This window comes from Akebia trifoliata, chromosome 3 (genome assembly GCF_017979445.1).
Source record: "Akebia trifoliata isolate Shusen 1 chromosome 3, ASM1797944v1, whole genome shotgun sequence".
Lineage (NCBI taxonomy): Eukaryota > Viridiplantae > Streptophyta > Magnoliopsida > Ranunculales > Lardizabalaceae > Akebia > Akebia trifoliata.
Window position 1 is genome coordinate 43,507,514 of NC_141377.1, and position 13,790 is coordinate 43,521,303.

Genomic DNA, 13,790 nt, shown 5'->3' on the forward strand with positions numbered 1-13,790 from the left:
CTTTGAGACACCCCCACCTTTTTGGTCCCTCCCTCCCCATCTTTCAATTTTTGAGGGATGACATTGCCTCTTGACCAGCATTCTCATATACTAATTGAAAAGAATTTAAATATCCTTTTCTTTAACTACTAATCAAAAACCTCTGAATTTCTCCCTTAAATCATTCATGTTCAAGTTCTTCAACTAACCGCTATTTGCCCCCACTACAAGAAAATCCTGGCTCCGCCCCTGAGCATGCCATACCAACACATCTGTAAGTAGCTGCTTAATTTCAAAAAAGGTTTGGTGGGGCAATAAAGTTTCTCTTTATAAATGGTCAAAGAACTCTTTTGTTGACTATCTTAATGAAAAAAGATCAATCATATGGATGGGATGATTATAAGAAGAATGATTTCATTTCCAAGAAAGACTTTCCCATGCTTAATATTTTGTACGGAAAAAAAAGAAGAAAAAATAAAAATTAAAAGAAGTTGTTTTTAAGAATTTAAAATTCACATAGGATGAGAGATTTATTGATTTAGTTGTTAACTTGTTATTTAGTTGCGAATTGGAGGGAGTCTCCCTCGGAGGAAGGAGGAGATCATAGTCAATGCTCGCTCTGGTTGGTAGCTTGGAACAAGATGCCCGGCTCCCCTCACTGTACTGAAAGTCACTCCCTTGTAAGCAACTACGTACCCTCCAACCTATAATCACAAAACATTCATCAATATCATCACCATCATCAATAAGGTCTATCAACATTGGATTAAGTGTCCAGAGAACGTTGAGATCATCGACAATACATCAAAACTCTATCTTAAAGATTTGGGATAGACTAAATGAATCATGCTCATTCGTTTTACTCTATCTAAAGTTACGTCTTCTATAATTGAATCGTATCTATTTTCGTTGTCTCAATTTACATTTTTCTAGAATATTTTCTTATTCTTTTATAAACTTCAATTTGGATGCTATACCTAATCCTAATTATGAATAGGGGCGATCGGCTGACAAATTTTTTGTCCTATGCGGGTAAGAAATTTTGGATTGGGCTGATTTTTTTTGTGAGAATGATCTCTACGAAAAGTGGTTTACAAATTTTCGTTAAAAAATCAACAGTTCATAATTCTAAAATAATTTTGATGGACTTAGAAGTTTTAGATTGGGCAGATTTTTGGTGATGATGATCTCCTCACCATAGAGATCACCTTTACAAAAAATCTGCTCAATCCAAAATTTCTAACCCACATAAGACAAAAAATTTGTCAATATTTTGCCATCCTCAAATTGTTAGCCGAACACCACCCATACAAGCCAAATCCCTATATTCAAATTGCCTTCCAAAACCTTCGATTACAAGCAAAATATGAACATGGCATAAATGATTCTTCTTTATGAAATGGTTACCTTAATTTACTTGAGATTGGGTTGCATGAAGGACCACATATCTACATGGACCGCAAATTTGGATAGGTGCCACAAGGATGTAGAGCACAACATTTTAAAGATTCTAATATTTCATGGTAGATCAATGAATTTTAATTTTCAATCATTTTAAAATAATTGGTAGCCCTTTAAAATTAAAATTATATTGAACATCAGTGTATTAAAACAATTTAATCAGGTCTTACCTCCTTGTTAGTGTACCATGGGCGCCAAGCAGTCTCAATAGGAAGATTGAAGGTGTTTATTGAGTTCCTCGATGATGTAACTGGAACTCTTCCATCCGTGTCTCCGCTGCAAGACTCATTTTTTCACTTAAGTTAAAACAGCATTTTACATATTACATACTTGTCATGGTTTGTATTATCGGAGAGAAACCACTTTCTTGCAGAAAATGATTTCTGGTGTTTGATTGCCCCTTAGAAGATATCAAAAAGAGAATTGGTTTTTAAATTTGAAGGTGGGAGTTAATCGAGAGAATAATTTCATGAGATGAAAAAATCATTTTCCTCAAACGGGGTGAGAAAATAGGGTTTTGTTAACGTGTACCCTAAGGCACACATTAAAGTGCAATAAATACACCTTGGTAATAAGCACCTAGGGTATTTTGGTAAAAAAAAATTTAGGGCATTTTCGGTACAAAATTCAATTCCCCAACCCGAGAAAATATAAGGGAAATTGCTTTTCTAAAGAAAATGCACAATCACACGCCTACAAGTCACATTTTCTTGGAAAGATCATTTTCCCCAAAATCATAGAAATCAACTCTTGGAAAAATATTTTTGTAGTTGAACTTGCCTGTATATCCATACGCTTATACCGCTCTCCATGAGTTGCTTAATGGTGGGGAGAATGGTAGTCGGACTATCATTCCACCCTAGACCACTGTACATATAATTCACAATAACAAGGTTTGGTTATGTTGCAATCAAAAACATTACTCCACACAAAATACTGCTGTAAGAAAATTCTTACACATGGGTTTTAATTGGGCTCTTCTTTTAATAGAATCATTTCTATTTGAATCACTACTAGAGCAATCCTTAGCTCAAATATGAAAAACAATCCTAATATTTATCATTATATAGTGTATTCATATTCAGTTAATTACAATACATTATGTAACAAAACAAACAAATAAGTACCATTTAGTGTTATATATTAGGCGTACCTGCAACCAGACCATGTCGTGGCATTCGCATGCAAAGCTGTTTGTACCTCAGCGAGATTCAGATAAGATTCAACATAAAAATCGGAGCATGGATTGAAATATTGAACCTGGTTATGTTTATATATATATATTGAGAGAGAGAGAGAGAGGCCCTCGATATTAGATAATAATGAATGAAATAAGCTAAAATGGAGTCAATTTAAAATACAGAGCTTACTGAACCAATTGAGCCAGTTTTTGTTGTGCTGTTTAGGCATAGTGGAGCATAGATGTTGAACATATCAATTTCTCCGGGTTCGCTGGAGGCTTGACCAAGTGCATCGTTACATTCACTAGATGAATTATCACTTTTGAAGTCACAATACTTATGGATGGCCTCATTGGTTTCGTCCGAATTCAAGGCATGTGTCCAGTAGTAATCGAACCTGCCTTGTGCATTGGTTGCATCGTCAATCCAAGCATTACCTATCTGTAACAAGCACAACAATTCCAAACAAATAATGAGATGAGTCCCAAGACGAATTAGAGAATATTGGATGGTTAGCATTGTAATAAGGTGTCTAGTCTAATAATGCATCACCCTCAGGTTTGGGGAATCCTCACCTTACAAGCCGGTTTTGCGAGGGCTTCTGAAGATCTACGATTCTGTGCAGTTGCCATGTCAGCCCATCATTTTATCATTATTTTTTTAATTTCGAGTTTGGGAGTGAGGTGGAAGTTCAGTCAATGTCCATTTTCAAAACCTTGAATCAAGCTCAAGAGAAATTGTTTTATGATTTATTTATTATTATTATTATTTTTATCTGAGCTTAATTTTTATTGGGTTGTGGTGTTGGATTGCTGATGTATTAATCCATTTGAGCTATGTTAGTAAGGAAAATAATTCTCCAAGAAAATTTAACATCGTGTCATGCTTGTACTAGTAATTTGTGGCCTAAATATGATTGGCCCATTTACGACTTGAGCCCATTGCAACCTTACCTCAAGGTTCAATAAGTTAAGGATTAAAAAAAGAAAAATCAAAATCAAAATTTTGAAAGGCATGGGTACCACCAGAATCCAGTGGTGTGGTGTGTCTCTAAATTATCCTCGTAATTAATATGTTGCGTAATGATACATCAGATCATGGATGGATGCATTGTGTTTAGTGGTATTATATTAGCAAATAAGAGAGTGATGAATTGAGAACCTACCGCGATGCCTTTGAGGTTGATGATGGTCTGATTGGCTTTCCTGTTGTTGAGTAAAATTGTATAAGCAAGCTGAGGTACATAATGACCCCCATAGCTCTCCCCGGCTATAAAGAAATCCCTGGTTTTATATTGGGGGAATCTCTCAAGCCAATTTACTAGAAAGGTGTAAGAATCTTCAGCTGTTCTCTTATCCCCGCTCTCATCGTAATCTGACGATGTGTTTGAATATGAAAACCCAACTCCCGCCGGAGATTCCAAGAATATCACATTTGCCACTGCAACATTTTTTTTGGAACATATTATTCACACTATGGGGGAGTTACTGTTTCTTAATGTTGATTTTTGGAAGAAAATATTACCCAATTACACATGCTGAGATTGACAATGAAAGAATATTTGTTGTATAGATTGAATACAATAGATTTTTGGGAATAAAAAAAAAAATCAAAGATTTTTTTAAAGAGATTGAAAAAGAGAGCATTTTTTATTTATTTTTCAAGTGAATTATACTTTTAAGGGGCATGTTAAGATTACCCAAAGAATTATGATGGTTTATATTTTCATATAAAAAACTACTTCTACGACTATTGTTATTACACGGTTGCCATTAATTATAAATATAGTTCTATTAATTATTATTAATTGTTGTTGTTGTTATTATTATTATTATTATTGCACGATATATACCAAAATCATCATCAATGGATAGTCTGTGAGAATCAGGAGGAAAAACCTGAGAACTATTTCTGATTATCTATGTTTCCTGTTTTTTATTTTGAAAAAAATCAAGCCAATAATCTAAACCAAACGATGCTTCAAATTCTAAAATCCAATTATGATCCAAAGTCAGACTCTAAAATCTGAACCAAACACCCCATATGCTAAAAGATAATCCAAACAGGGGTTGATCTTTTGCTTTTTCATCACCTTAGTTTTCCTTTTATTTTATTTTATTTGGATAAATAAATAAATTAACGATTAAAAATTAGTGGGTGATGATGGATTGAACTAGGTCATGATATCAACACTGATAGACTTTAACCAAATTAACAAGTTGGTATCTTCCCCTTTTATGGCCTTACATGTTCAAAACTAACCAAATTACTCCAATAAATGATGATATTAAGAGAGATTTGAAATGAAGGTAATGAACATAAGTCATAATTTATGGTCATAAATATTTCAAATTCTTTGGTCTTCCGAAGATTTTTGAAAATTGTTCTAATTCTGATGTGACATGTCTCAATCAAAATAGACTAACTAGAGTTGACAATAATTCAAAATATACTTGATGTTTGAATCGATATGAAAAACATGAAAACTTGAATTTTCGGATAGAATTCGGGTGTATCCCAATCTGATCACCTGAATCTGAATATATATATATATATATAGATAGAGAGAGAGAGAGAGAGAGAGAGAGAGAGAGAGAGATAAAATGTTTTGTCTTTTTTTATTTTCCTTTATATTTATGATTGGAAACTAGATTTTTTAAATTTTTATATGATTTTATATTTTTAAAAATTTTTGAACATTGATAATTTGAAAATAAGGCATGTGTTCGAATCGGATCGGTTTCAGATTAAGGATGAAATGAAACAAATTAGATTCAGTCACGTATTCATTAATCCGATCGAAGTACATACTTAAAAAAATGCGGATTATTATTGGAGTGCTACCAATCTCTATCGAACTAATCTATTGCCAACCCTAAGACTAACGAGTAAAGCAAATCAAAAGCAAAAAAAAAATAGAAAAATAAATAAATAAAGATGAGAGAGAGAGAGAGAGACTTTCGTTTATAATACATCAATTGATGAAATTATATAAAAAACACCAAATAAGATCGAGACCAAAATCACATTTAAAAAAGAAACGCCAAGAAGACAAAGTGAGTGAACAAGAGAAAGAAGGAAACGTACAAGGTAGAGAGAATTTGGAGAAAAACTTGGTTTAGAGGTTTTCTAGGAGAAAAAAAAAGAGGCGCATAATGAAAAGACAAATTATAGCAATTTACATTCCCTCAAAATTATCTACTTCGAAATGGTTGGAGCGTTGTAGGTAAAAGTTTATGTGCCAACAGAAATTCTTAATAAAAATTAAAGCGAGCTTCTATTAATATGCCAACTTTTACTTATAACACACCAACCTATACATAGAGTGTAGATTAGGGGTGCAACTTGGTCCGGTTCAAACCGAGAACCGAACCAAACCAATGGCTTTGGGGTGGTTTAGTTTGGTTTGAAACAAATTGCGGTTCGATTCCGGATTACAAAAATGGAGAACCAATCAATTTGATTCGGTTCTCGGATCAAGCTTGTATAGAACCGAACCAAACTGAGAACCGAACCCCTATGCAATAAATAAATAAATATGTATATTATTATTATTATGAATTATTTTAAGAGTTATTACATAGATTAGTGATCTTTTATGGATAAACAAATGATTTTTTATGGATAAATTTGTGATTTATTATATGAAATTTTATGTTTATTTTTTTTATTAAAAAATATTACTTATAATTTATAAAATATTTGCAATCCGTAGAATCGAACCGAACCAAACCGACTTTAATTTGGTTTGGATTGGTTTGGTTCCAATGGAATTTGGTTCGCTTTTTATTCTTATTTAGTGGAACCGACCTATGTTGGTTCAATTCCAATTTGACCTCAAATCGAACTGAACCGAACCAAGTTACACCCCTAGTGTAGACAACCATTTAATTTTAAAAGGATTAGTATGTTACAAGTAAAAGTTGGTGTGCCAATAGAATCTTTCAAATTAATAAAAGTTTCAAATGCGGAAATATTTCTTCCTCACTTAACTACGCACCGTTGTTCCACGCGTAGTCATTTCTAAAAAGTGTTTTTCCATCACTATTGACTCTGAACGGTCCTAATTCCTCCATGGCTCCAAATCCAAGGGAAGAGCATCCTGGCCCTGCACATCCAGACATCAACCTGAGTTTCTGAGTTGACTCGATGAGTTAATTAAAATGAATTTCAGGGTGAGTCTTCAACTTGAATTACAATCATGACGAGTCAGTTCAACCGAGTTATAAAAAAACTAAGGTTAAGACATACCTCCATTGAGCCACAAAAGTAGAGGGTTTGTTGAGGAGTTTTGAGGAGACTCAACAAAATAGTAGAAGAGTGCTCTTCCTGCCTTAGTATCTACAGTAACATAACCCGAGTACTGATCAAAATCAACTCCCTCGGGTTGCCCTGGCAACGCGTCGATCTTGTCACCTTCCATCAACCCCTCCTGCTCATCAATGTACACAGGAGAATACCACCCTTGCTTCTGCATGGCATCTAATCTGGGCCACACATCATCACGTGGTGGTTTATCTGATGTTCGTGACTTGATCAACCTATCAAGGTATTCGATTTGATTGGCACCAATCATGATCGTGGGGGAAGTAAAGAAACAACAAAAGAGAAGCAACCATGACAACCGTGTGAACCTCATCCTCTCCTCTTACTGTTGCTTGAAGAGAACAAATTTAGAACTAAGAGTATATATAAATGAAGTGTGTGAGTTTGAGATGACGAGAATGTCAATGTGGCCGACTCGGGCGGAGTCAGGATTTTATTTTATTTTTTTATAGTGGGGCAAACTATAGTTAACGATAAGGTTGAAGAGCTTAAAATTAAATGATTTGGGGAGAGAAAATATAAAGGATTTTTTTCTTTTTCCCTTAAAGAACGAAGAAAAAGGTATTTAGGTCATTTTTTATTTAGTCCACGAGAGAAGGTCCAATTCAATGGTCAATCTCATCTTCAAAATAAAAAGGAGGGGGCAAAAATTAAAGAGTGGCGAGGGAGGGTGGACGGGGGAGGGGGTGAATGGGGTAAACTTTAGTTAATGATAGAATCGTAATAATCTGACTACCCACACGTGGCACACTCAGTCGACTCTCCTAATGCGACAAGTCCGAGAGTCATAGATCTGTACGCATCGGGATACACAACTGCAGTTCCCCCTTAAATGTGTATCCCAAGGCATAGCTCCCGAACTTGTCACATGAGGAGAGTTGATTGAGTGTGCCATGTGGGATAGTCAGATTATCACGACTCTTAATTGTTGGGTTGAATGTTAAAGGTTAAAGAGAAAGGTATTTAGGTCATTTTCAATTAGTAAATGAGAGAAGATCAAGTCATTAGTTGAAAATACAGGGTATATAAAATTAAAATATAAATACAACGATAAAATCCCCCCCACCCCCATACAGCTCCTTGCTAGCTACGCCCCCACACAGCTCCTTGTTAGCTCCGCCCCCACCGGCTGTATTATATTGTACTGTAGTCTTCCTAGTTTGTACTTTATACTGAGTTTTTGGAGCACAAAACTTGTCTATTCGAACCATGTAATGGCTTGCATAGTTTGTCCAGAAATAACAGGCGGACGGCTGCCTTTTATTCTTGCTAGTATACCAACCCTATTTTTAAATTTATTCTAGTTGACTCAAACTCGGATGGGTCAATTTGACTGGGTTGGATTTTGAGGTGATTCATCCCCCAAAACTAAATGAAACCAATTTTCTGGGGTCAACTCAGAAAGTCATTGAATCAACTAAAAGAAAAACCAAGTCGGGTCAGAAACTCGATGGAGTTATTGGGCAATCAAACATCCCAAGTACTCCTCGGTCGAGTTGGCAATCGTGTTGGCTTAATGACTTGCTGAGTTGATTCCATCCTGTTCGTTTTATGAAATCCAATGGAATTGAGAGCATAAAGCATGAAGCAGAGAGAGAACAAAAGTCATATCAGCATCACATTAAACAAGTCCGAGTAATTAATACATGCTCTTGTTTAAATCCTATAGATCATATTACTTGCAGAAGACCTAAAGTTTCCTGTCCGGAGAAGTAGCTTAAAAGCTCTCCTCTAAGACTAAGTGTAAAAGCAAATCTCTCTGTCGACACAACACACTTTGAACTCCAAACTCCAAAGAAGATCAAACCTAACACCCTTATCTATAAACCAAGCCTTTTTTTTCTTAGCCAAATTTCTTTCAAACCCAAAGATCAGAAAAGCTACCGACATATCTCCAAAGAAGATCAAGCCTGCCTGCAAGTCATTCTCTAAAAGTGAAACCTCCATAATCAATAAAGTTCAAGTTCAGAGAGAAGAGAGACACATATCATCCCATCGCGTTAGAAGGGGTTATATTAATTGACCTTTCTTTATCTTTCTGAAAATTTAACTATCAAATATACGGGAAAACTTCATTTAGCAAGTGTTGTATCACCATCATCGTCATCAAATCTATCAAATGGTTTGTCATCTCAAATATACGGGAAAACTTCATTTAGCAAGTGTTGTATCACCATCATCGTCATCAAATCTATCAAATGGTTTGTCATCTCATTTTTGTGCATCTTGACATTACATTCTGTAGGTGTGATTGTATGTGTGGATCATCAATCAAGTCATATCAACTCACTCGCCAAAAGCATTTAAGCCTTGCCCCCTTGCTTGCTTACCTATGTCATCAACTATGATAAATCTTACAATGCCATAAAAACCTCTAGAACCTCTAGGACACCCATTTGAATGCAATGGATATCTGTCTCATTAAAACCCCTAAATCCTATTAAATATTACAATTGTCATGGTATGGTATAACTGATTGGAAATCTAAATAGCAAATCTAACTCAAAAACCCCGTTGAAATGGTCTCATAATCTGAAGTGGTAGAAACCTTCAAGGTCAAAGATATATCTGACTAAATGATACTAGAATGACGAAATTGAATTTGAGTTAGGCTTTCAATCATTTATAATTTACAAACTAACCAAGACATCTGGACTACCTGATGGTATAATGCACAAAGCTGTTTCTATCGCTCCCATTTTTATTTTATTTTTTGGTTAGGTAGTTTCTATCGCTCCCATGATGGAGGATGAATGGCAAAGTGCAGGCAAGGCGAAACTCAAGAGATTCGATTGTGCTTGCATTTTGAATTGCAATAGCAAGGAAAGGCTTGAGCTGTTTCTTCTTCCCTAGGCTCATGCAGATCTTGTTCAAGCAAGGTGTTATCTCTCCATCACATATCCATTTCAACAGAAAGAACAGTCCTTAAGGAAAAACTGATTCAATCTCTCCTTCAAAAAATTTCATCTTCGCATTTTAACTGCAATAATGGGGTGTGACATGACTAAACCCATGGGAACAAACTCTAGGCAACCAGTCCAAGACCAATTCCAGAAATAAGCTCTTATATTCTTCTTGAATGCTTGATTCATTATTAATTATTGAACGTGGAACAGAGTGAAGCCACTCTGCTCCACAATCATACTTCCATCAGGGAATTTTCTAGAAAAACAAGAAGGCTACAACCTAATATAGATTCCAACATGACACTAGGACTTACAGGTAAAGAAGCTTGTAATAAAAAAACTATGAAGGATAAATACTGAAGAGAAAGAGAGGGGTTTGGGGGCTACTACTAGAATTCAAAGTTGATTTATCAAATACAATTCAGAGTTGAAATATGGCATTGATCCCACGGCCAACATAAAATTTAAACCAGAATGGTATGTGATGGACGATTATAATAAATTTTCCATGCAAAATCAAACAAAAACCAAAAAGAATGCAACATTTATACAAAATTCTGCGGCTAGAGGGAACCAACCAACTTCAATTCCTGGACAATAACTTGACTAAATGGAACAATGGTAACCAGCATCCATGCTATTTAGTTAATGACATTCCTCTCAGACCCTTTGGCCTTTGAAATCCAAAAGAATAATCATGGAAAAAAAAATCAATTTTTTTCTTAGGAGATTCCCAAAGATTTCAGGGAGTTCATCAATTATATGGGTTTGATTGGTACTATTTTCCCAGGGAAAGAGTCACCAGCACTGAATTTATTTTTAAGCATTATACGATTCAACTTGCTTCAACCTAAAACAAAGTTTTTATGGTGTGGTTCCCAAATTGAGATATCCTCAATCAATTGAAGTTGATATTAAGTAAATTTCAGGGTCAAGGGTAAAAAGATTAAGAGGTTAAGAAGAAAAAAAAACTTAAAATAAACAGTGTGCACAAAGGACACACCTAAAGTTATTTTTCAGCATTTTACGATTCTACTTGCTTCGAGGTCTAGTTCATGGCTTCAACCTAAAATAAGTTTTTTGTGGTTCTTCAATTGAGAGATCTTCACTCGATTGAAACTCATATTAAGTAAATCTCAGAGGTAAATAAAATTCAGAGGTTTAGGTGTTTAAACAAAAAAAAAACTGAATATAAGTAGCATAAATACTGTTAAGAAAAAACTTACAGGGAAGAACTGATGACTGGACTCTCCGATAAATGTCAAAGAAAATATCAGAAACTTTGTGCTCGTGCCAGTTATGAACAATGTGCACAAAGGACACAAATATTGGTTGTCTTGGTATTCTGGCTCTGTCCCAAAAGATTCGTGCTGGAGTGACCTCAAGATCGTACCTCATATCGCACATCCTGATGTAAAAGTGGATAGGAACCATAGATGCTTTTTCACTCATATCTCGGTGAAAAGCATCTATGATTCCCATACACTTTGACTTGAGGATGTGCGATGTGAGGTACAATCTTGAGGTCACTTGAGCATTATTCGTTCCAAAATGATAAAGCCTTCAAGGATGGATGAAATTGGAATGTATCTGCACAAACAAAGGATCAGTTACAATGCAACCAATGGCTATGGACTAGTGGAATTTTAAATCAGAATAGGAAAATCCAAAGTACAATCACTCCTTTTTTGCAAGTTCTGCTCTCACCATAAGCCACCAAAATAACTCCATTGCTAAAATGCATAAGAAGGCAAAGAGTTCATGTGGTGAGAAATGATCTTCATTGCTAAAATAAGGAAATAATATATATAGGATGTAATGGTATTCTCCCAAGATGGTGATGGATCGAAAGGTTATTATTCCATAAAGTTCTATGCTGAGGAGGAAAAACAAAGAGTAATTAAGCTCACAACACAAGTATAGTAAAGTTGAAAGTCAAACAATTTAATTTCTTCATTGCTGGTGAAAATCCACCACCCCTTTAAACCCCAAAAATTACATTATTGGATTTAATTCTTTACTTTTTCAACAACAATAGTCCCCTATTTTGGTTTGGATTTAAGGTTTATAGTTTTCGAAGTATGTGAAAATCACTTGAAGAAAGAACTTACAGAGAGAAGATCAAATTCTAGCGAAAGAATCAATGACTGAACTCTTTGAAAAATGAAGAAGAAAAATCTGAAATTTTGTGGTCGAAATTGAAGAAACGGGCCAAGATATAAGCTTGAACTCCACAGTTTCCCTAGCTCCAGAAGAAGCCGTGCAACAAGAGGCGAATTAAAACGAACGGGAAATATGTGAATTTAAATTTAGAAATTTCGATTGCAAAAAAGTAGCATTTGAAGGTCTTCCTGCCATGCCATGATAACTGGCCAAGAGAGAAACTGATCATCAAATTTCGATTCTACTTGCTTCGAGTTATCGTTCATGGCTTCAACCACAAACAAAGTTTTTTGTGGCTCTTGTTCGAAACTGATAAATTGTGCAAAATGAGATTCATCTCTCTCACTCTATTCGATTCTCGTATCAGCTGCGACTGGTTCCGGTTCCGCTCGAAGAGGATTTGTGTTGGAGCTGAGAGAGGGATTGTGGGTTTACAATAGAAGCACGGGCTTTTGGGAGCAGGACCTCTTCTTTCAATTCAAACCGACTTGGGATTTGGGAGTACACGTGGAAAGCTGTAATAAAAAAAATAAAATGAATAACGGAGGTACTGCTTTTTCAAACTTGATCACATGATTCTTAACCTAGGTCTTGACTGGGGGATTAATAGCCAAAACCCCTTTATCATGTATTCTCCCACATTCTATCGTGTTCATGGTCGATATTTTATTTTTGAATAATACTAAAGTGGACCTGACATGAAAGTGAGCAATAATCATAGATGCTTTTTATTGAGATAGAATTTAAAAAGCATCTATGGCTCCTACACACTTTCCGATGGCAACGTACAATCTTGAGATCACTCCAACACCACTCTTTATTTTTATCCAAATTCATCTCGTCCTTAGAGAATCTTGATTTTTCTATTAAAATATATATACAAAATATGCGGCCTTCTACCTCCTCAAAAATCATATCTTATTATTGAGATGCAAAAGTTGAATGAAGTTAAATTTTAAGATTGATAATATGGATAAAAAGTACTTACCTTAAGAATGGAAGATAACTGATTTTGGAGAGAAAAAGATAATTATTATTGGCACCCCAAATTTTACTTATTAAATTATTTATCACACCCCCAATTAAAGATTAAAACACACCATTAAACATTAAAAAGGTTTGGCTCAAACTATTATCTCATCATTATCAAACAATTTTAGTAGTTGTTTTAAAAAAAAAATAAGAGAGAACTTCTAGTGGCACCCCAACTTTTACTTTTTTCTCAATCATTTACTTATTTTCTTTCATTTTAATTGGAGTATAATAAGTAAAAGTTGGGGTGACAATAGCAGCTCTCAGGAAAAATTGGATGGATTCTAACTAGAGTTTGGAGATGAGTGCATTTAGGTCGATCAGATTTAAATTTTTTAGCTATGCCCTAAGCCAAGTGACATGTCATCAGTCTGAAAATGATTGTCAGATGATTAAGACATGGAGATATTTTTTTATTTTTATTTTAAAATTCATAGAATTTTATCCTCTACAACCCTCAAGCTTGAATCATGATTTTGGATGCCACAAAGTGAGCCCAAGGACCCTTAGTCAATGTGATCCAAATTTTTTATGAAAATATGATTTATATAATACCTATCGTAGGGATTCCTATACTTGAGCATTGGTGTGGTAGTTATCAAAGGAACTTTACTGCCCAAGTCAAATCCACAGGTCTTTGTTTATCCAATGTCACATAAATAAATTAAATTAATGCAATGCTTCCACTTACATAGACTTCTCTAAAGGTGCTAACTTGATACATAAGTCAAAGCGTGTGAGT

The 13,790-nt window shown here is 34.9% G+C and overlaps 1 protein-coding gene across 6 annotated transcripts; it reads right to left on the reverse strand.

Annotated features, from left to right (window-relative positions):
- Positions 1 to 293: 293 nt before the first annotated feature.
- On the reverse strand, positions 294 to 12,627 carry LOC147407175 (serine carboxypeptidase 1-like). Of its 6 annotated transcripts, none has more exons than XM_086435595.1 (10): positions 11,965 to 12,627; positions 11,080 to 11,443; positions 6,873 to 8,861; positions 6,622 to 6,729; positions 3,787 to 4,061; positions 2,811 to 3,062; positions 2,594 to 2,700; positions 2,221 to 2,307; positions 1,611 to 1,716; positions 294 to 683 (listed from the first exon to the last, which is right to left on the reverse strand). In XM_086435595.1, exons 3-10 carry the CDS (start codon positions 7,258 to 7,260, stop codon positions 537 to 539), a joined length of 1,470 nt encoding a protein of 489 aa, XP_086291721.1. In that variant the 5' UTR covers positions 7,261 to 8,861; positions 11,080 to 11,443; positions 11,965 to 12,627; the 3' UTR covers positions 294 to 536. The 6 variants fall into 6 exon arrangements, with proteins under 6 accessions (XP_086291721.1, XP_086291719.1, XP_086291720.1 ...); XM_086435593.1 differs by having other exon boundaries at positions 11,080 to 11,729; XM_086435594.1 differs by having other exon boundaries at positions 11,561 to 12,627.
- Between the last annotated feature and the right edge of the window lie 1,163 nt (positions 12,628 to 13,790).